We start from the raw sequence: 25,786 nt of genomic DNA, 5'->3' as shown, positions 1-25,786 counted from the left end.
TGTCTTTATTTGAAAACACATCAAAGCTTTTTTTTTTGTCAGACTCTGGACAGCACTTTTTTTTATTGGTGCATGAAATGTATCCACTAATCAGCAAGAACAACCCAGGTTGTTCACCAAAAATGGGCCAGCATCTAAACTTACATTCTTGCATTTCAAATAAAGATATTAAGAGAATGAAGAAAATGTGATAATAGGAGTAAATTAGAAAGTTTCTTAAAATGCCATGCTCTATCTGAATCACGAAATAAAAAAATTTGGGTTCAGTGTCCCTTTAAGATGAAAAATTGACAGACATTTTAAATGTGTCTTTTGCAAGGTAAACCTGTTTTAAACAAAAGATTTCTGGATATGTATTATATAAGGCAAAATTATCAAAATATTAAAAATTACAATAGATGTATGCAGCCTCAAAGTCGTTTTTATTTTTGTAAGGCAATTTCTTTGTGTGAGGTGTCTTTTGTTTGCAGGAAGCTGTGGTGCAGATTGTGATAGGTCTGAGTAATTTGAGAAAGGAGGGTGTGAGGTCAAGGATCTTCGATGTTGTAGACTTTTGTAAGGGCAAAGGGCTCAGTCAGGATACAGCAAGACTCCAAACAACTTGTGTGTTCGTTAAAAGGTAAGAAATCACTAACTCACTGAGTTGATGCTAAATTTACAAGTTGTTTTTTTCGCAAACGTTATTGGTAAAACTATGGGCTTCCTGTTTTGATAATGATTTTTCTAATGCTGTTGGCTTTGTTTATAATTTCCCCCGAGGGTACTCACTTCAAGGTTTGTTAAGTAATGATGTTTATATAAAATTTAATATAAGAAGAGTCAGTCATGGAGGTGCCAGCTTTCCATTTACACGGAGGCAATAGGCATCATGAAGTGTATTTACTGCACAGGTGCGGAAATACCGGTTACCAGTTTTCCGCTTTAGGCTAATTACGGTCGCACATTCCGTCGGGTCGCAGATTTCGACACGACATTTGTAATGTTTATGAGGTTAGATAATATGTACAAACTGCAATATGTCTCCTTGCCCTAGAAACAAAAACTTGATCTTGAAGTAAACAGCACAAGCTCTAAGCGGTTTGTCATTTACAAGGGTATATGTGACAGTGACAGAAGTATACAAAGTTTCAGAGACCTCATAAGTGATATAAATAGCCAATCTATTGAACCGATTCATACAAGCTAACAACGTAAAAAGGAGATATGTGTGTTGGTAACTTAGCATATTAGTAACTGTTTATCTTAGTACTACATTTATACAAACCATGTGCAAAAGTTCTAATCTCTCCTTGCACTGGAACATTTATGTGTTTAACGAGCAGCAGCGTTAGAGCTTTCTCCATTATAAAATTATACACAATACAGGTGCTGAGCAATCAGTAAATATGCAACAGCAGACAACAAGTTTAGCCATGTGACTCGCATTACTAAACAACTCATGCGGTAAACTGTCACATGACTGGGTGCAGGTTATCTAATGTTCTCCTCCCCCTGTATAACATTCCATTCCAATTCTTCACCTTGTTTGCTCCTTCACATCCTTGTTCACCTTAGGAAATCAATTTGATGTGGTCTACTTATTTATCACCTTAGGAAATCAATTTGATGTGGTCTACTTATTTAACTCAACTACAATTTAAATTATAAATGTTACATTTTAGTCTTTGACACATAGAACAGTTGTTTCACATTTAACCTATTAAATATCTGATATTCGTGTGATGGCAGTAGTCAGAAATGCTCCCAATTTAACTTCGTAATTGCATTATGCAGATATATACAGTGGAAAATGCAGCACCAACGTTTAAAGTGTTAATTGATTCCTTATTGTATGAATGCACTGCTCCTCCCTACCACAGCTTGCAGTGGGGGAGGTTTGCTGTGAATAGAGACTATCTGTACACCCCCCACCACATACAAAGAGCACATGGACACTGTCAGTGACATTTTTTTCTGAATTTGTGATTTTTTTTCTTGTTAACTCAATGTCTGCCTCAATCACATTATATTTCTCTGTGTTTTTCGGTTCTAATATTTATCTGTCAGCACCCGTGCAATTCTCATACTGTGTTTTCTCAGATATTTTGACATTGCCTTTGTGTTCAAGGTCTGATTCGCTGTTAGCTTATTTATTTTTTTGACACTCTAGCAGGACCAGATGTCTTGTTTGACAAATGTAGGTAACTCCCCAGCGCTGATTTATTTCAGATGGGCAACTTCCTCTCTGGTAAACTGACAGAACTTTGCAAAACCCCGTTATCCAAAGTGTTTTTAAATTTAGCCGCACACAGCAGGTGTGTTAGTGGGCTGAGAGTAGAGTGGCCACGTGGTAGTATCACTGGACACAAATGTGTTAAAAAGTCAGAGTGGCTAATTAAAGGAACATAAACATATCTTATACGGAAGTAGTGCATTATGAAATTTAGTCAGAAACATTTTTGCTTTGTACAGTACTTTTGTTGGCAGCCGCAAAACAACTTATTACAGTTAGAAAAAACAACAACTGTCTATGCTGCTGTAAGCCACATGCTTGTGAGACAAATTTGCAAGTGTGTGACCAAAACCTGTATCAGCATTAAAAAGGATATTAAACCACCCCTTGCTATTGTGTAAAAGTTGTGTTTGTTGCACACTCAATTGTACTCAAAGTCTTTTTTTGGTATGTGAATTGGGTCGTGCTTCATCTCCTGCCAAATTCACTTTTTTTGTGTGGCAATTTTACTCTGTCTCTCTTTTGGCATGTGTCTGTAGTCTGTGAAATGTTATCTATTTACTTTGTTGAAATCTTGTCTTTAGCTATATGATGTTCAAACCTTGTCAATACTTGTGATAATTTCTAAATGTATAAATTCTCTTATGGTATAACCTCAGCCTCCTCCAGATTCTTTTGTCTGTTTTTTAACTTATCTCACCTGAATCAAATTTGAAAAATGACAAAAATGAGGAGCACTAAACACAAGCAGCTATAGAGATCAAAAAATGACGATTTATAATAAAATACCTGAAATTCCACAGAGCAAGTATTCAATGACAATATTTATTTAAAAATAAAAAATGCAACCATTGGTGGTTAAAAGATAAAAACTTATAACATTCAGTTATACTGCCTAAACCTATGTTGCAAACACAAATGAGTGCCTAAACCAATGTTGCATACACAAATGAGTGCCTAAACCAATGTTGCATACACAAATGAGTGCCTAAACCAATGTTGCAAACACAAATGAGTGCCTAAACCAATGTTGCATACACAAATGAGTGCCTAAACCAATGTTGCATACACAAATGAGTGCAAAATGTAGCAACCACTGCTATATATTTAATGCAGGTAACAGTTTTGCTGACATTTTATAGCCGCAGGTTAGGAGGTTAATAAACCTAATAAGACTGTCCAGCAAAGAGGTTAAAAAAAAACCTAGAAAGATTGTCCAGTTTAAGTTGCAATATGTGACTGGTATTGTAGGAATAAGGTAGGAATTCAGCTGATATAAGAAGATTACTCTTTACATTTATCTGTACTCTTCAATATTTAGAGTCTGTGACTCCTTCCCAGAATACGAAACCTTCAATGATTTCTCCGCATGTATTATGCAAGTTTACAGCTTACCCAGGGTTCCGGCACTCAGACTTTTACCTTCCAAGGTTTTACCGTTCTCAGTCTTAACTTGGCGTCTAGATGCGATGCCCTCCGAGGTTCAACCGCTCTCCCCTCAAGGTAGCTTGTTCCGGTGTCAAGATCACAGGACCTTAGTGAATCAATGGCTGTAGCGGATTACCGGGAATCTCAAATGTAAATTCTTTCTGTTAAGATTAAAAAGTTTGTGTACCAAAATACTTTGTGGTTTCCAATGCAGATTTTTGGAGTAATCTTCGTTAGATGAGAGTATATATCAGAGCGCTCTGATTTTTGACACGGCTTATCATCCTTTAATCATCTACGCATTTCTGCTTAACAGCCTTTTTCAAGATCTAAAGAGTAATCTTATATCAGCTGAATTCCTACCTTATTCCTACAATACCAGTCACAGATTGCAACTTAAACTGGACAATCTTTATAGGTTTTTTAACCTCTTTGCTGGACAGTCTTATTAGGTTTTTTTAACCTCCTAACCTGCGGCTATAAAGTGTCAGCAAAACTTACCCGCATTAAATATATAGCAGTGGTTGCTACATTTTGCACTCATTTGTGTTTGCAACATTTGTTTAGGCACTCATTTGTGTTTGCAACATTGGTTTAGGCACTCATTTGTGTTTGCAACATTGGTTTAGGCACTCATTTGTGTTTGCAACATTGGTTTAGGCAGTATAACTGAATGTTATAAGTTTTTATCTGTGTTTAATGTATAACTTTTAACCACCAGTGGTTGCATTTTTTTATTTTTGTTTTTAAATAAATATTGTCATTGAATACTTGCTCTGTGGAATTTCATGTATTTTATTATAAATTGTCATTTTTTGATCTCTATAGATGCTTGTGTTTAGCGCTCCTCATTTTTGTAATTTTTATCTTTCATTTTTTAAAGTGGTTGGGGTAGAACTTTATTTGAGGTAGCTTTGGCTATTTTTTAGGGGCTGAATCAAATTTTCCCAATTGGCCTTTTAACCGTCTTTGATCATGTTATTAAAGTGAAGGTCAATTTTGACGAATTAGTGCCCGGTCTTTAATAATAATATTAAAAACAAGGACACTTTAATTCATCAAAATTGACATTTCAAGCATTTTCTTCAAAAACGTACCTTTTAATTCTGAGAGCCGCTGCAGCGCTTCCTCCGACCGTCGCGCAAGTCCTCTTCGCTGGTCCAAAATGATGAATCTGGCTTCATCCAATCACAGCGTTCCCTCAAGCCATGATACCCCCTCGGGGAACGCCATGATTGGAGGAAGCCGGAATCGTCATTTGACGTAAGCAGAGGCTTCCGATGACCGGGGGAATCGATGGAGCAGCTTTCAGGATTAAAAGGTAAGTTTTTGAAGAAAACGCTTGAAATGTCAATTTCGATGAATTAAAGTGCCCTTGTTTTTAAAAGGATTATTAAAAACCGGGCACTTAGTCATCAAAATTGACCTTCACTTTAACTACTAAGTTATTGGAATCAGCTGAACGTTCTGTCCTATAAATTTAACACTGCTATGGGGTAGCATTGAATGTTTAGATAGCTGTATTGTAACATCATCTGTTCAAATCTCTTAAGTGAACATTTATAAGTGAGGCACTAAGAATTGGGCAAAATAATTATACAAGACTTGAACAAGGATTGAACAAGGGATAAGGCAAGTTTTGTTGTAATACAGGTTTTCATATTCCTTTTTGCTACCTTTTGTCTCTATAATAAACTACTTTATTCAATTACTCCTTCCCCCTCACCACCTGCACTGTTCATTAGCCCATTTTTCTTAACCTCGCCTTACTTTTGTATTCATGAACTTCATACATTCCTAAAGACTCTATTTCCCTCTTGCATCTCATCCCAAAAACAGTCTCAATACTGCAAATCTCCATCTCATGTCACTCTCCCTCTTGCTCATACTAGCTGCTGGTGACATCTTCTCTAATCCTGGTCCCCCACAACTTTCTAGCCTTGCACACCGATGTGTGCCTTTCAATAGACTTCAAAAACAAAACTCTGGTAACCTTAATCTCATTCCTCTTGCATCTAAAGCCACCACCCCCTTTACTTGTGCACTCTGGAACTCTCACTCTGTTTGCAACAATCTCACTTCTATTCATGACCTCTATCTTCTTCTCTCTCAATCTTCTGGCACTCACAGAAACCTGTCTTTCTCCTTCAGACACAGCTTCCTCTGCTGCACTGTCACATGGGGGTCTCCACTTCAGCCACACACCTACTATGTCTGATAATAGACAAGGAGGTGGTGTTGGTATTTTACTTTCCTTTTGTTGCACCTTTTAACAAACACAGCCCTTCTCTTCCCTCACATTTTCTTCCTTCGAAGCACACATGATTCACTTATTCTCTCCACTCTCTTTACGTGTTGCAGTCATATACCACCCCCTGGCTCCTCAACTCTATTTCTAGATCACTTTGCTGCCTGGTTACCTTACTTTCTTTCCTCAGATACAATTCTACTGCCTCCTCTGCAAAACAACTTCTGCAACTCACTTCCTCTTTCGGTCTGTCACAATGGACTGACTCTCCCACTCACAAAGATGGTCACTCCCTTGATCTGATTTTCAGCTATCGATGCACTATCTCAAACTTCACAAACTCCCCTTTTTCTCTTTCTGACCATCATCTTCTCACTTGTAACATCACATCCCTCCCTACAACTCTCCCTCTTTCTACCCCTAACACCAAACTTCACAGAAACATCATCATTAGATCATTAACAGCTCGCTAGCTCTTTCAAACCTCTCCTCCCTTCCATCCCCTCTTTTTCCTGCCGTGACTAATCTATCTGCCACTATAACTCCACCCTTACATCGGTCCTTGACAATCTGGCCCCACCTACCATAGCTCGGAAATCATACACTTATCCTCAGCCCTTGCATACTCCTCTGACACGGTACCTACGCAGATGCTCCCGTACTGCTGAGCAACACTGGAGAAAATCTCAGAGTTCAGCTGACTTTCTTCACTACAAGTTCATCTTGAACTCTTACTATTCTGCCCTTAATCTATATAAGCAACATTACTTCTCTAATCTTATCTCTACTCTTTTTTCAAACCCAAAACGTCTGTTCTCCACGTTCAATACTCTTCTCCGCCCGCCCCTACCTCCTACTACAACTTCTCTCTCAGCTCAAGATTTTGCCAGCTACTTCAATAAAAAAATTGATTCCATCAGAAAATGAAATCAGCTCTTAATATACTACCGGTCTCCCACCCCCTCAAAAGATCACAATCATCCAAAACCCACATAGCCATAAATTTACAGAGGAAGAAGTTTCTGCCCTTATACTGTCTACTAACCTCACTACCTGTCCCTTCAAACTCCATACCCTCACAGCTACTCCCCTCCCTCTTTTCTACCCTTGCCCCTATACGCCCACACATCTTCAACATTTCCCTCATCTCTTAAACATGCACTGGTCACACCTATCCCTATTTCCCTTCTCCCTCTTGCCTCAAAGCTTCTCGAAAAGCTAGTATATACACGTCTATCCCATTTCCTCACATTACACACCCTCCTTGACCCACTGCAATCTGGATTTCGCCCCATCACTCCACAGAGACAGCAATAGTTAAGGTTACCAACAACCTACTTACAGCAAAATCCAAAGGCCACTTCTCTCTGCTTATCCTCCTTGATCTGTCTTTAGCCTTTGATATTGTCGACCACCCTCTTTTGCTCCAAAACCTCCAACCCTTCTGCATTTGTGTTACAGCTCTCTCGTGGTTCTCTTCCTATCTGTCTAACTATACTTTTAGTGTAGCCTTCTCTGGGGCATCCTCTGCCCCGTTACCACTTTGTGTTGGGGTACTGCAAGGCTCTGACCTTTGCCCCTTCTCTTCTCAATCTACACATCATTAGGTTCACTTAATAAAGCCCCATGGGTTTCAATATCATTTGTATGCCGATGACACCCTAATCTACCTCTCTGCACCAGACCTATCTTTTTCCGTGCTAACCCGTGTCACTAACTGTCTCTCTCAAATATCATCTTGGATGTCCTCTCACTACCACAAGCTAAATGCCCCCAAAACTGAGCTCGTTATTTTCCCCTTCTTCCAAAATCTCCATCCCCCCCATTACTCTATAGCTGTCTAACATCATTAGCCCTACCCCACATGCCCAATGTCTTGGGGTCACACTTGACTCAAATCTTTTTTTCACTCCTCACATTCAGTCCTTGGCTAAAGCCTGCCGCTTCCACCTTAAAAATATCTCTAAAATCAGACATTTCCTTATGCAAGACAAAGCTAAGATTTTAATCCACTCTTTCATCCTTTCCCGCCTCGACTACTGCAACTTTATCCTCTCTGGTCTCCCTATCCACCGCCTAGCTCCTTTACAATCCATAATGAATGCCTCTGCCAGGCTCATCTTCCTTACACGTCGCTCTTCATCTGCCTCACCTCTCTGCCAATCCCATCACTGTCTTCGTCTTGCCTCGAGGATTAAACACAACATTCTCACTCTGACATACAAAGGTCTCAACTGCATTGCTCCCCCCCTACATCTCCGATACTCTCACTCCCGTCCCCTTCGCTCCGCTCATAATTTCCTACTCTCCTCCTCTCTTGTTACCTCCTCACATTCCCATTTACAAGACTTTTACAGACTGGCTCCCATCAGGTGCTCCCTAAAGACTCTACTGTTCGGGATGCATACAACCTACACTAACCTTCCTATCTCCACTGCTACCCCCTTGAACCCCTTAGCCTGTAAGCCTATGAGCCCAGCTGTTTGTAGATCACCTTCATGAGAGCTGACTACAACAGTGAAGCTCTCGGCAGGGCCCTCTACCCATTGGATCCCTATAAATGTTATCTTGTGTACCGCCTATGTTTTACAGCACTGCGGAATCTGTCGGCGCTCTACAAATACCTGATAATAAATTTAACCTGCAAATTCTGCAAACCAAACAGCTGGTTTTGGCAATTTGCAGTATTTTGAAAACCTAGATTAAAGATTTTGCTTGTTGGCCTCTCTTTATTTTTAAATACAGTTTTTAAACAAAAGCAATAGGGATTTCGCATCCCTTTAAAAAAAAACAAAAAAACATATAAAGTTGGGAGCATGCTGGCTAGAGTATGGTGGGGCTGTACATTAATTACCATATCAACTTCCATGTGCATTGTAGAAAATACAAGTGTGTGTGTGTGTATGTATATATATATATATATATATATATATATATATATATATATTTTGCAGAAAATATTCTTTCTGTTTTTCCTTTTATTTATAACTATTATGTGTTATCTGTGCCTTGACAACATTTTGTTGTTTCACAAGGTTTGTGATGTGTGTATGTTAACAATGCTACTAATTATTTTCTGTCTCCATTTTATTTTTCTTGTCTGTCCATCCAGGTAACAAAGGAAGATGCTGTTTATCCTGCTGACCCTCCTCTCCCTCCTGTCCCAGGAAACCATTTCTTATCCTCTATCAGGTTCTAGCTCATCTCTTCGATTTATAGCTTTGGGTGATTGGGGAGGACTGCCACTCCCCCCATACTACACGCAACAGTTGTTAAAAGTGGCAAAGGAAATGGGCACAACGGTTGACAAATTGGGAGCAAACTTCATCCTGGCCCTGGGAGATAATTTTTATTATGAAGGTGTCCAAGATGTCAATGATCCCAGGTTTAAGGTAATAAAGGCAATGGTATTCCACTTACATAACATGTATACATAAGACAGCGGCACTGCTAGATGCCTTGTTACAAATACTACTGCACAGTGTGCACTTCTAAAGCATGTGCTTGCAGACACCGCTTACACACCTTTCTCACCTGTAACAATGTTTCTACTTCCCTTTAATACATTCTAGTGGGTATAATGGATCATTAGGAACAAATTAACCCCTTCGACCAAATGGACGTAGATCTACGTCATGCGGTACATAGCCTATTGTGCAGCATAACATAGCTCTGCTTCCATGATACTGGAAGCCTAAGCAGTTTTGGTTATCAAGTGACAACCGAGACTTTCTGTTTCCGGCCTTCAGCATCTGTCTTCATATGAAGGCAGATTGCTAGATCTTTACAATCAGTGACACTGTCTGTAATGATCTTCATTGGTGCCAGTGGGAGGCCCAGCGACAGGGGAAGGATAGGCGGTACCCTACTCTACAGAAAATTATTTTGAAAGGAGTGGGAGGGTTGAGACGCTACACTAAAGAAAAAGGGGAAAGCAGGGTGGGGGAGGCTAAATAACGATCGGGGGAGGTACGAAAACCCCCATGTTACAGAAAAAATATTAATACATAAATAAAATAAATAAAAATTGTGTACTGGCAGACAGCTACCAGTACCTAAGACAGCTACCATTAGTGGGAGGGAGCTGGTTAGAGAGCTGGGAGGGAACAGGAAGGTAGGAGGATTAAGGAGTGATCCCCACACTGCAGGAAAAGAAACAAAAAATAAAAATCCCTAAACTGCCAGTACCTAAGATGGTGTTAAGAAATGTGGGTTGGGGTGGGAGAGAGCTGTTGGAAGGGATCAGGGAGGTTAAAAGGTAATCCCTACATTACAATACTATTACTCTTACCACATAAAAAATTAACCCCTTCTCTGGCGGGAATTTCGCAATTGTGGTGCGCAGCTGCAATTAGTGGCCTTCTAATTACTAAGAAGCAATGGCAAAGCCATGTATGTCTGCTATTTCTGAACAAAGGGGATCACATAGAAGCTTTTACAACCATTTGTTATGATTGCACAAGCTGTTTGTAAATAATTTCATTGAGAAACCTAAAGTTTGTGAAAAAGTTAATGATTTTCTTTTTATTTGATCGCATTTGGCGGTAAAATGGTGGCATAAAATATACCTAAATGGGTCTAGTTCAATAAAACAAGGCTATATTTCTGTTTAAATGGAGTGATAGCAAAAATGCTTAAAAATCTATAGCATTTTTAGGAAGTTTTTCTCTAAAATTCCTGGTACTGAAAGGGTTTAAAGGCAAGACAATTTGAGTACACTGTCCCTTAAATGTTATCCAGAAACATACTGATTCCATCCATGAATTGGTCAGACACAACCCTGGACAGACCAATCACAATCATGGAAAATCTCGACTCCACTCCCACACGCAATCCGCACTTACGTGGCATCCTTGTTAACACTGTGACCAATAAATACAGCTGTAGTCAAGCACGGGCTGTAGTACGTAGCACCATACTCCCCATTACTCATATTTCTATAGGAATATATAGCACAGCTTCTCGCACATGCAGTAGCACAGTATGCCATGTTTCCAAAGCATTTGTAAAACACATAAATGTCACAGCTGGAACAGACTCTCCTAAATAAATGTCACAGTCGAAACAGAGCCATTTTATATATATATAATTAGGACCAGTCAACATTGGGACACCTTGTAAGTTGGTGACTGGCTAAGCAGAATACGGCCATATTGTGTGGCTAAGATCCCAATTTTAATATAAAAGCAGGTATGTTTTTTGTTTTACCGCATTAAAAATGTTTTGTTTATATGTGTATATATAATATATGTATGTATATATATATCTCAAACAGATGAAAGGCACTTGCTGGGTCTTTATCCAAACTTTTCTTTAATTATGTGACGTTTCAGGGTCACCCCCGTTCTCAAACAAGCATAATAGTAGAAAAAGGTTGAGTACATGCACCATATGTTATGCTTGTTTGATAACGGGTATGACCCTGAAACGTCACATAATTAAAGAAAAGTTTGGATAAAGACCCAGCGAGTGCCTTCCATCTGTTTGAGCTATATTTGTTTTGAAGTGCACCTTGGGCAAAGCGGGCTAGGATGGCCTAATAAAAGAAATTACCAGGAGTGCTTTACCACATTTGAATGATATATTATATATATATATATATATATATATATATATATATATATATATATATATATATATATACATACATACATACATACATACATACATACATACATACATACATACATACATACATACATTATATATTTATTTATTTATTGTGTGTGCATGTATATATAATGTGACATTTTGAATATCAAATGAAAATGGTGCCATTCATATTGTGGCAAGTATGGTAGTTCTGACGATAATCTCTTGGTTGGCACAGACAGTGCAGCACATTATAAAATGAGGATTTTTGTCTCTCTTTGGCAGCCAAAAGGTTTACACAGCTGCATGATGCATCATTTAAATTGATGCTTACAATTTAAATATATTGCTTTCAATTGTCTTAGTTTGATATGCATATATATCATTAACTATATGTATAACAGCTTACTCTCATGCAGTTATATCAATACAGAAATGCGTATGACTTAAAATATTTTACTTAATAAAACTTGTTCCTCTTGCAGACCACATTTGAGTCGGTGTTTGCAGCAGAGTCCCTTCGCAATATTCCTTGGTACATCCTAGCTGGAAACCATGACCACAAGGGGAATGTGTCTGCTCAGATCGCTTACTCCAACATATCTGACCGCTGGTAATGCAAACAACCAGGGCCTATCATAGAGAAGCTGTGGGTGGAGTAAATATTAGATTAATTGAAATGCTAGTAATGGTTGTTTAGATAATGGGGTAGTGATCTAATGAGGAAATATATTGGTAAACAACTGACTTTAGATGTTCCACAATGCAGCCCCTATGCTTTATGTATAGGCTTCACTTTCTACTTTGTCTTTCCCCATTTGCAACACACAAAGCATGAACCTTCATTGCAACTGATTTATTCCTCTCTGTGCCTATTGTTAAATGCTGTCAAATTTGTTTTAATTTGCTAATGGTCTGTTTAGTAAACTTTCAATTTAATGGTGCAGTTGGCCAGTTTGTGTGCGCAGGCCGAAAATAATTTACCACTTTACCATTTACCACTTAGTTATTACATAGTAAGATCCCCATACATACAGTAATAAAACATCCTGTGCCATAAGGTGGAATTGAAAAAAAATATAGAACTAGTGATCAAAGTCTGGAAAAATATCTAGCACATATTTTAGAACTCAAAAAAAAAAAAAAAAAAAAAAAAAAGCAAAATTGTTTAGAGGGTAAATGTAAACTGGGTTAGTTTTTTAAGGAAAAATATTTTAATTATGCCATTTCCTATAAAATGAAATATAAGATCATTGTTTTAGCACAGATATTTTTTAACTGATATTTCTATGAAAATTTCAATTCTAAAAAGAGCACAAAAAATGTGACAGCAAACACTTGTACATACCCAAACCAGGCAGGGCTTCATATATACTTCTCAAACAGATTTACTTATATGTGAAAAAAAAAATGGATTCTATGAGCTATAGTATGCTTTATTGATGTTTTTATTTATGTTGGTAGGGAAACTAGCACGGGAATACACAGTTATTTTTAAATAATTATCAAGTAATTGTAGGAAAGCATACAACTGAAAAGAGGTTGCTCGTCTTTGTGTATTAAGTAGTGTAATACTGCTTTAACAAAGTGTCAGCAAAAGTAATATGTAGCAGCTATATAATTACATGCAAACCAAATCTTTATTGGTTTGCAAAGACTTTCATTCATACAAACAACGTTGGCTAAGATTAAAAACACTTGAGCCAGAACGAAAGCCAATATGTGGTAATCTTAAGTAAATAGTGTAACTATTACAGCAGTCAGAATAAATTTTTTTTATCTGCTAAACCCCTTCAATCCGGGGGCTACTTTAATATTACACTCGTAATCTGAACTGCTGTTAGTAGGATAGTACTAATATAGGATATAAGTTAAATCATTTCGGTAAGCTGATTAAAAATTGAAGAGACAGAGCTTCTCCTGGTGACCCCTGAAGCGCGTTTCAAAAGAACCCTTCCTCAGAGGGCCACCGCTGTGTCAAAATATTTACACGCATACAAATCCCTCCCCCAATTTTAGATTAGTGCTCTACTGAAGACTCCTCCGTTTAGATAGATGACAGATTGCTGTCATTCTCATGTTACTGACCAATCATGTTGGTAAGTTGTATTGCGAGACAACATCAAAATAGTCATAGTTTGTTAGCCTATCCTGGCTCAATGACGTATATCAGTCTCAAATGATTGGACGATCAATATTTACATGTCAAATATGGGTCAATACAATTTTCAGATGCCAGATGGCATTAAAGCCATACATAAATACGTTGTTGCAAGTGTTGTATTTATTATGAGGCTATGTTTATCACCATTGCGTAAATTATCTGAGTGAAATGGTACTGTGTCCAATATTTACGTGTCATATACAAGTGATTGCAATGTTCAAATGCTAGATAGTATTATTAAAGCCACACATAGATGGTGTACATTGCTGCAAATACCATATTTATTATGAGGCTATGTTTGTTACTATTACTGTGTCATCATTGGTATAGAAACAGATTTATCATGGTACAAAAAATACAGATTTAGAAAAATCAATAAACATGTAGATAGTTATGTTTGATCTGTAAACAACTTAGGACAATAAGTCACTGTTATCACAGCAATCCCTTATCCATATTGAATCTGATCAATGTAATGCATACCATTATATATATGCTAGTTGATTTTATAATCATTCCATGGGTTGAATATGGAGAAATGGACCATAATGTATGATCAGATTTAGATATTAAAAATTCTATAATAACGTAAAAGAAAAAATGATAAAAGTAAAAATAAATGAAATTGAAGAACAAGTGATAAGGAAGGTCCATATGGGAAGTAATACTTGTAATATTGTGCATAAATGCTAATATTAATATATTTAAACGTGAATAGGAATGAGGTGTCCTAAAAGGAATGACGCCAAGTAGGGAGTGAATAATAAGTGAAAATACAAGAGAATATGTGTAAAAACATAGAATAATACAGATATGTGATAAGGATAAGGGTGTGAGAGTAAGTGCTCATATAAAGTGACAAAATAATGTAATGTGAAATACTAAATTGTCAGTGTTTATTCTGAATTGGCTGTCACAAATAAAAATTATAAAATGAAAGTATAAATAAACAAAAATGTTATTATAGTCATTCATACCATGTGGTTTTACAGAATTCAGTGAATAAATCCATTTACACTCTATTTTCCCGCATTGCCACCTCTAATGCCAAGAGAGGCTTTTTGGATGACAGTATATTTTAGGCATGTTGTACTGATTACACTTGTGATGTTGCTGAAAGTGTTTTGCAACAGATGTCAATTTTTTGCCGTTTAGTTAATCTCTTTTGGCATTTCTTCTATGTTAGCATGCTCAAGAATGCACACACTTACCTCACGTGTTGTCATACCGACATAGGTCATTTTGCAAGAACTGTATAATACATACACTACTCCTATAGTTCTACACGTAAAGTGGTATTGTAAAGTGTAGTTTTTGCCTGTTTTTTCATTGATGTTTTTAACTTTGAATGCATATGTACAGGCAGAGCATGTTCCACAAGGGTACATGCCTGGGTCAGTGTCATTTTTTTCTTGAAGTTCATACTAAATGGCTAGTGACTAGTTTATCTTTTAGACTAGTAGAATCTCTGTAGGATACAGGAGACCTGTCTCCTATAGTCCAGTTTAGTGTTTCATCGTTCTGTAATATTTTCCAGTTATCATTTATGATCTTAATCACTTGTGTCATTTGGGGATTATAGGAAGTGATTAGTCTTGGGTATGCATAATTAGATGTTTTCTCTTTGTGGACTAATAATTGTTCTCTTTTAATGTGTAGTGCTTTGTATTTAGCTCTTTTCACAGATTTTTTGCTCCTCTCATGATCAGTCTCTGCATTAAATTTTTGCATTCTTCCAAATATGTTTCTTGGTTAGAGCAGTTACATCTGAGGCGTAAAAAATTCCCATATGGGATAGCCTTTTAAAGTGCAAGGTGGATATGCACTAGAATTATATAATAGTGTATTGGTAGCTGTTTCCTTTCGGTAAATGGTTGTATTGATATATCCATTGGGATTTTTGTATATTGTTAAGTCGATGAAGCAGATCTTTTGTTGGTCAGCTGTATATATGAGTTTGATGTTTTTAGTATTATTGTTTAATTTCAACATAAACTGATCAAGTTCTTGAGAGGTACCTTTCCAGATAAATAGCAAATCGTCAATATACCTTAATGGTATATGGTTGGTATATTGTGTCATTTCGTCAGTGAATACATTAGAGTTCCCAAAGCCCCAGAAAAAGATTGGCATACGTAGGTGCACATGCCGTGCCCATGGCAGTGCCTTGGATTTGAAGATAGTATCTGTCATTGAAGTAAAGAAGTTATGCGTCAAGATAGCAGTAATCTAATGATGAAATCATTGTGATCCCCATTCTCATGGCTATTGGTCAAGAGAAAATATTTAATAGCTTGAATTCTGTAACTATGTCTTATGTTGGTATATAGTGATTCTATGTCAGCTGTCACTAGCCACATTTCATTAGTCAATTGTATATTTCTTCTGTTAAGTGTGATCAGTCCACGGGTCATCATTACTTCTGGGATATTACTCCTCCCCAACAGGAAGTGCAAGAGGATTCACCCAGCAGAGCTGCATATAGCTCCTCCCCTCTACGTCACTCCCAGTCATTCTCTTGCACCCAACGACTAGATAGGATGTGTGAGAGGACTATGGTGATTATACTTAGTTTTATATCTTCAATCAAAAGTTTGTTATTTTAAAATAGCACCGGAGTGTGTTATTATCTCTCTGGCAGAGTTTGAAGAAGAATCTACCAGAGTTTTTGTTATGATTTTAGCCGGAGTAGTTAAGATCATATTGCTGTTTCTCGGCCATCTGAGGAGAGGTAAACTTCAGATCAGGGGACAGCGGGCAGATGAATCTGCATAGAGGTATGTAGCAGTTTTTATTTTCTGACAATGGAATTGATGAGAAAATCCTGCCATACCGATATAATGTCATGTATGTATACTTTACACTTCAGTATTCTGGGGAATGGTACTTCACTAGAATTACACTGTATGAAATACATAAAGCTGTTTAATAACTAGAGATTATGTTTAACGTTTTTGCTGGAATGTAAAATCGTTTTCATTTGCTGAGGTACTGAGTGAATAAATGTTTGGGCACTATTTTTCCACTTGGCAGTTGCTTAATCTGTTTTCTGACAGTTTCTGTTCTCCCTCACTGCTGTGTGTGAGGGGGAGGGGCCGTTTTTTTGGCGCTTTTACTGCATCAAATATTTCAGTCAGCAACTCATTGTATTCCCTGCATGATCCGGTTCATCTCTACAGAGCTCAGGGGTCTTCAAAACTTATTTTGAGGGAGGTAATTTCTCTCAGCAGAGCTGTGAGAATTATAGTTTGACTGAGATAAAAAACGTTTATTCTGTAATTTGTTTCACTGCTTTCAGAATTTGTTATCTTTGCTAATGGGATTAAACCTTTGCTAAAGTTGTGTTGTTTACAAGGATTGAGGCTATAACTGTTTCAATTTATTAATTTTCAACTGTCATAAATCTTCTGTGCTTCTTAAAGGCACAGTACGTTTTAATATTATTCTAATTGAATTGTATTTCCAAGTTGCAAGTTTATTTGCTAGTGTGTTAAACATGTCTGATTCAGAGGATGATACCTGTGTCATTTGTTGCAATGCCAAAGTGGAGCCCAATAGAAATTTATGTACTAACTGTATTGATGCTACTTTAAATAAAAGTCAATCTGTACAAATTGAACAAATTTCACCAAACAACGAGGGGAGAGTTATGCCGACTAACTCGCCTCACGTGTCAGTACCTACATCTCCCGCTCAGAGGGAGGTGCGTGATATTGTAGCGCCGAGTACATCTGGGCGGCCATTACAAATCACATTACAGGATATGGCTACTGTTATGACTGAGGTTTTGGCTAAATTACCAGAACTAAGAGGTAAGCGTGGTCACTCTGGGGTGAGAACAGAGTGCGCTGATAATATTAGGGCCATGTCAGACACTGCGTCACAGGTGGCAGAACATGAGGACGGAGAACTTCATTCTGTGGGTGACGGTTCTGATCCAAACAGACTGGATTCAGATATTTCAAATTTTAAATTTAAACTGGAAAACCTCCGTGTATTACTAGGGGAGGTGTTAGCGGCTCTGAATGATTGTAACACAGTTGCAATACCAGAGAAAATGTGTAGGTTGGATAAATATTTTGCGGTACCGACGAGTACTGAGGTTTTTCCTATACCTAAGAGACTTACTGAAATTGTTACTAAGGAGTGGGATAGACCCGGTGTGCCGTTCTCACCCCCTCCGATATTTAGAAAAATGTTTCCAATAGACGCCACCACAAGGGACTTATGGCAAACGGTCCCTAAGGTGGAGGGAGCAGTTTCTACCTTAGCTAAGCGTACCACTATCCCGGTGGAGGATAGCTGTGCTTTTTCAGATCCAATGGATAAAAAGTTAGAGGGTTACCTTAAGAAAATGTTTGTTCAACAAGGTTTTATATTGCAACCCCTTGCATGCATTGCGCCGATCACGGCTGCAGCGGCATTCTGGATTGAGTCTCTGGAAGAGAACATTGGTTCAGCTACTCTGGACGACATTACGGACAGGCTTAGAGTCCTTAAACTAGCTAATTCTTTCATTTCGGAGGCCGTAGTACATCTTACTAAACTTACGGCGAAAAATTCAGGATTCGCCATTCAGGCACGCAGGGCGCTGTGGCTAAAATCCTGGTCAGCTGATGTTACTTCTAAGTCTAAATTGCTTAATATACCTTTCAAAGGGCAGACCTTATTCGGGCCCGGGTTGAAAGAGATTATCGCTGACATTACAGGAGGTAAAGGCCATGCCCTGCCTCAGGACAAAGCCAAGGCCAAGACTAGACAGTCTAATTTTCGTTCCTTTCGTAATTTCAAAGCAGGAGCAGCATCAACTTCCTCTGCACCAAAACAGGAAGGAGCTGTTGCTCGCTACAGACAGGGCTGGAAACCTAACCAGTCCTGGAACAAGGGCAAGCAGACTAGGAAACCTGCTGCTGCCCCTAAAACAGCATGAATTGAGGGCCCCCGATCCGGGATCGGATCTAGTGGGGGGCAGACTTTCTCTCTTCGCCCAGGCTTGGGCAAGAGATGTTCAGGATCCCTGGGCGCTAGAGATAATATCTCAGGGATACCTACTGGACTTCAAATACTCTCCTCCAAGAGAGAGATTTCATCTGTCAACATTGTCAACAATCCAGACAAAGAAAGAGGCGTTTCTACGCTGCGTACAAGAGCTCTTGTTAATGGGAGTAATCCATCCAGTTCCACGATCGGAACAGGGACAGGGGTTTTACTCAAATCTGTTTGTGGTTCCCAAAAAAGAGGGAACTTTCAGACCAATCCTGGACTTAAAGATCCTAAACAAATTCCTAAGAGTTCCATCGTTCAAGATGGAAACTATTCGGACAATTTTACCTATGATCCAAGAGGGTCAGTACATGAGCACTGTAGATTTAAAAGATGCTTACCTTCACATACCGATTCACAAAGATCATTATCGGTACCTAAGGTTTGCCTTCCTAGACAGGCATTACCAGTTTGTGGCTCTTCCATTCGGATTGGCTACAGCTCCAAGAATCTTCACAAAGGTTCTGGGTGCTCTTCTGGCGGTACTAAGACCGCGGGGAATCTCGGTAGCTCCTTACCTAGACAACATTCTGATACAAGCTTCAAGCTTTCAAACTGCCAAGTCTCATACAGAGTTAGTGCTGGCATTTCTAAGGTCACATGGATGGAAGGTGAACGAAAAGAAAAGTTCACTCGTTCCACTCACAAGAGTTCCCTTCCTGGGGACTCTTATAGATTCTGTAGAAATGAAGATTTACCTGACAGAGGACAGGCTAACAAGACTTCAAAGTGCTTGCCGCACCCTTCATTCCATTCAACACCCGTCAGTGGCTCAATGCATGGAGGTAATCGGCTTAATGGTAGCGGCAATGGACATAGTACCCTTTGCACGCTTACACCTCAGACCACTGCAACTGTGCATGCTAAGTCAGTGGAATGGGGATTACTCAGACTTATCCCCTTCTCTGAATCTGGATCAAGAGACCAGAAATTCTCTTCTATGGTGGCTTTCTCGGCCACATCTGTCCAGGGGGATGCCATTCAGCAGACCAGACTGGACAATTGTAACAACAGACGCCAGCCTTCTAGGTTGGGGTGCCGTCTGGAATTCTCTGAAGGCTCAGGGACAATGGAGTCAGGAGGAGAGTCTCCTGCCAATAAACATTCTGGAATTGAGAGCAGTTCTCAATGCCCTCCTGGCTTGGCCCCAGTTGACAACTCGGGGGTTCATCAGGTTTCAGTCGGACAACATCACGACGGTAGCTTACATCAACCATCAGGGAGGGACAAGAAGCTCCCTAGCTATGATGGAAGTATCAAAGATAATTCGCTGGGCAGAGTCTCACTCTTGCCACCTGTCAGCAATCCACATCCCGGGAGTGGAGAACTGGGAGGCGGATTTCTTAAGTCGTCAGACTTTTCATCCGGGGGAGTGGGAACTTCACCCGGAGGTCTTTGCCCAAATACTTTGACGTTGGGGCAAACCAGAGATAGATCTCATGGCGTCTCGACAGAACGCCAAGCTTCCTCGTTACGTGTCCAGATCCAGGGATCCAGGAGCAGTCCTGATAGATGCTCTGACAGCACCTTGGGACTTCAGGATGGCTTACGTGTTTCCACCCTTCCCGTTGCTTCCTCGATTGATTGCCAGAATCAAACAAGAGAGAGCATCAGTGATTCTAATAGCACCTGCGTGGCCACGCAGGACTTGGTATGCAGACCTGGTGGACATGTCATCCTGTCCACCTTGGTCTCTACCTCTGAAACAGGACCTTCTGATACAGGGTCCCTTCAAACATCAAAATCTAACTTCTCTGAAGCTGACTGCTTGGAAATTGAACGCTTGATTTTATCAAGACGTGGGTTTTCTGAGTCAGTTATTGATACCTTAATACAGGCTAGGAAACCTGTTACCAGAAAGATTTACCATAAGATATGGCGTAAATACCTATATTGGTGTGAATCCAAAGGTTACTCTTGGAGTAAGGTTAGGATTCCTAGGATATTGTCTTTTCTACAAGAAGGTTTAGAAAAGGGTTTATCTGCTAGTTCATTAAAGGGACAGATCTCAGCTCTGTCCATTCTGTTACACAAACGTCTGTCAGAAGTTCCTGACGTCCAGGCTTTTTGTCAGGCTTTGGCCAGGATTAAGCCTGTGTTTAAAACTGTTGCTCCACCATGGAGTTTAAACCTTGTTCTTAATGTTTTACAGGGCGTTCCGTTTGAACCCCTTCATTCCATTGATATAAAGTTGTTATCTTGGAAAGTTCTATTTTTAATGGCTATTTCCTCGGCTCGAAGAGTCTCTGAATTATCAGCCTTACATTGTGATTCTCCTTATTTGATTTTTCATTCGGATAAGGTAGTCCTGCGTACTAAACCTGGGTTCTTACCTAAGGTAGTTACTAACAGGAATATCAATCAAGAGATTGTTGTTCCTTCTTTATGCCCAAATCCTTCTTCAAAGAAGGAACGTCTACTGCACAACCTGGATGTAGTCCGTGCTCTAAAATTTTACTTACAGGCAACTAAGGAATTTCGACAAACGTCTTCTCTGTTTGTCATTTACTCTGTGCAGAGGAGAGGTCAAAAAGCTTCCGCTACCTCTCTTTCTTTTTGGCTTCGTAGCATAATTCGTTTAGCTTATGAGACTGCTGGACAGCAGCCTCCTGAAAGAATTACAGCTCATTCTACTAGAGCTGTGGCTTCCACTTGGGCCTTCAAGAATGAGGCCTCTGTTGAACAGATTTGCAAGGCTGCAACTTGGTCTTCGCTTCATACTTTTTCCAAATTTTACAAATTTGACACTTTTGCTTCATCGGAGGCTATTTTTGGGAGAAAGGTTCTTCAGGCAGTGGTTCCTTCTGTATAAAGAGCCTGCCTATCCCTCCCGTCATCCGTGTACTTTTGCTTTGGTATTGGTATCCCAGAAGTAATGATGACCCGTGGACTGATCACACTTAACAGAAGAAAACATAATTTATGCTTACCTGATAAATTCCTTTCTTCTGTAGTGTGATCAGTCCACGGCCCGCCCTGTTTTTAAGGCAGGTAAATATTTTTTAATTTATACTCCAGTCACCACTTCACCCTTGGCTTTTCCTTTCTCGTTGGTCCTTGGTCGAATGACTGGGAGTGACGTAGAGGGGAGGAGCTATATGCAGCTCTGCTGGGTGAATCCTCTTGCACTTCCTGTTGGGGAGGAGTAATATCCCAGAAGTAATGATGACCCGTGGACTGATCACACTACAGAAGAAAGGAATTTATCAGGTAAGCATAAATTATGTTTTTCTAAAATCCGTGATACCTCCATGGTGTCATGCACGTAAGAGGGTAGTGCTGTCAAGTACTCCCTAAGTCTCAGATCAACATATCTGCTTGTATTCTCAGTTACAATTTCATTCCCGGAGACAATCGGTCTCCCGGGAGGAAGCTTAGAGTCCTTTGTGTAATTTTGGTAAAAAAAATACATAGTGGCAACTTTGGGATTTTCTCTAAGTAGATAGTTCTTTTCAGTGTTGGTTATTACACTGTTTTACCAAGCTTGTTTCACAAGTGTTTTTAATCTTAGCCAACGTTGTTTGTATGAATGAATGTCTTTGCAAACCAATAAGGATGTAGTATGCATGTAATTATATAGCTGATGCATATTACTTTTGCTGACACTTTGTTTAAGTGAAGGTAAACTTTGATGAATGAAAGCCCATTTTTTAAAAATATTATTAAAAAAAGGGGCACTTTCATTCATCAAAGTTTGGAAAGCAGCCGTTTTGATTAAAAACGTACCTTTTTGTTTTTTCACAGCCAGAGCAGCTTCCCCCACCCGGAGATCCTCTCTTCACACGTCATCAATGACTAATCCAGCTTCCTCCAATCATGGCATGGTCTCAGGCAATGACTCCCCTGGGGGGACAACCATGATTGGTGGAAGCCGGATTAGTCACTGATGACATGTGAAGAGAGGATCTCCGGGTGAAGGAAGCTGCTCTGGCTGGGAAAAAAACAAAGGTAAGTTTTTAATCAAAACGGCTGCTTTCTAAACTTTGATAAATGAAAGTGCCCCTGTTTTTAATTTCTTAATAGTATTGCTGACCTCTGAGATTGGTCTAGTAAGTTTGTTTTTTTCCTCTTCCTTAAACTTTGGATTATTAATCTTAGCCCAGAATTCATTCTTTTTTTCAAAATTCAGACTTCTTGAACTATAAACCTTCTTGTAATAATACTTAAATAATTTTAAAATATCTTCAGTTCTATTTTCGATCTTCCCATTCACACTTATGGAGCTAATGTAATTATGTCATTTCACTCTACTTGCTAACTTAGCTAAAAATTTCCCTGTTTTGTTTCCATATCTATGAAATTTTGCACTCAATCTAAGTTCTTGTTGAGTAGTTTTATTGAGAAGCCAAATATCTCTAACCTCTTTCGCCTTTACAAAATATTGCCAGTTCACATTATTTGGAGTATCTACGTATTTGTTATATGCAGAGGATAACCGCTTTATTATTTTATTTTTTGTTTTTTCCTTTTTTTACTCTTAAAAGCAATAACTTCACCTCGAAGTACCGCTTTTGACGCTTCCCAAAATATATCTGGTTTTGCCAGATATTCAGAGTTATTTGTATAGAAATCCTGCCATTTTTTCATCAACATATTCTTAAAATCTATGTCCTTAATCAGATAGTTAGGAAACCGAAATCTTCTCATGGGGGAGTGATCGTTATTCATTTGGATTTTAAGAATTATTGGGGCATGGTCTGAGAGTACTATGTCTTTTATTTCTACCTCTGCTTCCAAATCAAACAATTTCTCTGAGATCAAAGACATGTCTATCCTTGAGAGTGTGTTGTGGGCTTTAGAGGCGCACGTATATTCCCTACCAATCGGGTTCCTCTCTCTCCAGATATCTTTTACCTTAAGATTAGATATAAATCTACCTAGTAGCTTAGCCTCAAGCTTATCTCTTTTAGTTTTCTTCGCATTAGCTCCTTTCCTTACCCTGTCCAATGGAATTTGAAACACCATATTAAAATCCCCCCCCAATTGTGAGAACCCCCTCTGCCTTTTCCAATAACTGAGATTGTAATTCTAACCAGAATGCTGGAGTATGATCATTAGGGCTGTAGACATTACATATAGTAAAAAAAAAAAATTCTCCACTTCTAGTTTTGCAATCATATACCTTGCTTCTAAATCTAGGTCCAAAGACAAAATTGTATAATGAAGTTTTTTTATTCAAAAGAATTGCAACTCCTTTCTTTCTTTTACAACATGGGGTTCCAACTACGTCTCCCACCCAGCCAGATTTTAACTTAAGAAGTTCTTGTTCTTTCAGGTGTGTCTCCTGGATGAGGGCTATATCAGCCTTCATATTTTTGAGTTTTCTCAGGATTGCTTTCCTTTTTATCGGCGAGGTGATACCGCCCACATTCCATGAGACACATCTAACTTGATTGATCATTTAAACACTAAAACATTTTTTTGCCCATATGTGAATAGCATAAGGGGGAAAAAAAAAAAAAAGGGAATGGAAGCCCCAATCCCCCACACGCCATTCCCCAAAGAACTCTACATTCTATTTGTATCTTGTCTATCAAATGCGAAGATTCATTTTTTACTGTGTTCTATTATATAACCTCCTCGCTTATGAAAGCTTCAGCTTCTCTAGGATTTCCTAATAGCCTGTTCCCTTCGGTCCCTTGTATGCGTATTTTAGCAGGGTAAATCAGTGTAGCATTGTAACCTTTATTAATTAATTGAGTGCATATGGGCGCCATCAATTTCCTCTTGCTAGATACCTCCATCGAAAAATCCTGAAAGATAAGGATCTTTTTCCCTTCTATTACTATGTCTCTCTTTTTCCTGAAATATTGTAAAACTTTTACTTTGTCTTGGAAATTGAGGTACCTAGCAATTATTGGCCTAGGTCTGTCTGAATTAATATCTTCTCTTCTATACCCTATTCTGTGTGCTCTCTCTACTATTAAAGGTAACTGCGTGGGAGGTATCTCTAGTATTCTGTAGAGTGTCAGACGTGAATAAATTTAAATCCTTATACTGTGTATTTTCTGGTATTCCTATTATTTTTATGTTATTTCTGCGTGCACAGTTTTCTAGATCGTCTTCTTTCTGCAATAATCTATCCACATCCTTTCTTGTCTCAGAGTTATTCAAGCCTTGACCTTCCACTCTATCCTCCAAATCTGATAAGCGCTGCTCAGCCTCCCCCAATCTTTTTGAAAACTGTCTTACTTCATTTGCTAGGCCTGATACACTGTATCTCAGTTTTAATTAGTTCAAACTGTGGCAGAAAAATGTCTGACATCATTTTAGTTAAAGCCCGTGTGTCTAACTGGTTGATACTCTCATTAAAAGTTTCAGAGACAGTATCACTGCCACCTTTATTTTTTTTTTCCCTACTCCTAGGGGTCATTGCTGGAGATTTACTTTTATGCTGTGATATCAATTTGTCCATATGTGATTTTCATATAATTTATAGTAAGTCAGTTAACCTCTCACCTACTTATTTCACCTGTAAATATTCTACATATATTCTCACACACTTAAGCCAACCCTACTTAACTATTGAAACCCAGAATAAAGTCAGGTATGTATGGAGCAGCGTGGCTGTAGACTTTATATAATACACCCCCTATATACTGTACACCTTGCTAATATACCTCAATTACTCTAATTATTAAATACACTATTAACTGGTGAGAAAGATAATGTTTTTAAGGGGTTAAGCCAGTCCTGCTTCACTACCGAGATCAGACTGAATCAGGTGTAAAGAGCAGTATGACAGCAGGCTTTATATAATATGTAGTTTAATATACCCCCTGAGATATAATATATTGAGTATCACTCCGTATGTATTGACTGTGTTTTTACTATTGGTGATCCCACCAAAAAAAAAGTCTTCCTACAATTTTTCAAAAACACAAGTGCAACCTTTATACCGTTCTAATTACTTTTGTTTTTTATGACAGGCCCCCTATATCATTAACTTATATATAATATTAAATATAAAGCAAGGGCCTGGACTTGAGGTTTCATAAGATCAGATATATCTGTAACAGTATAGACGTAACTTTATATAGTGCACACCTTACTAGTATATCTCAAAGAAACAGTACTAGATTACTTTAGAAATTTAAAT

General features: G+C 38.6%; 1 protein-coding gene across 1 annotated transcript in view; it reads left to right on the top strand.

Moving 5' to 3' along the window:
• Positions 1–490: 490 nt before the first annotated feature.
• Positions 491–25,786, top strand: part of ACP5 (acid phosphatase 5, tartrate resistant) — a 62,744-nt gene continuing 37,448 nt past the window's right edge. The window contains exons 1-3 of the mRNA XM_053716040.1: positions 491–619; positions 9,001–9,280; positions 11,966–12,093. Of these exons, the coding sequence (XP_053572015.1) occupies positions 9,014–9,280; positions 11,966–12,093 (395 nt within the window). The 5' untranslated portion in view covers positions 491–619; positions 9,001–9,013. The remainder of the gene's footprint in view (positions 620–9,000; positions 9,281–11,965; positions 12,094–25,786) is intronic.

The sequence above is a fragment of the Bombina bombina genome, chromosome 6 (assembly GCF_027579735.1).
Source record: "Bombina bombina isolate aBomBom1 chromosome 6, aBomBom1.pri, whole genome shotgun sequence".
Classification (NCBI taxonomy): domain Eukaryota; kingdom Metazoa; phylum Chordata; class Amphibia; order Anura; family Bombinatoridae; genus Bombina; species Bombina bombina.
This window is presented reverse-complemented; position numbering and strand designations above follow the sequence as displayed.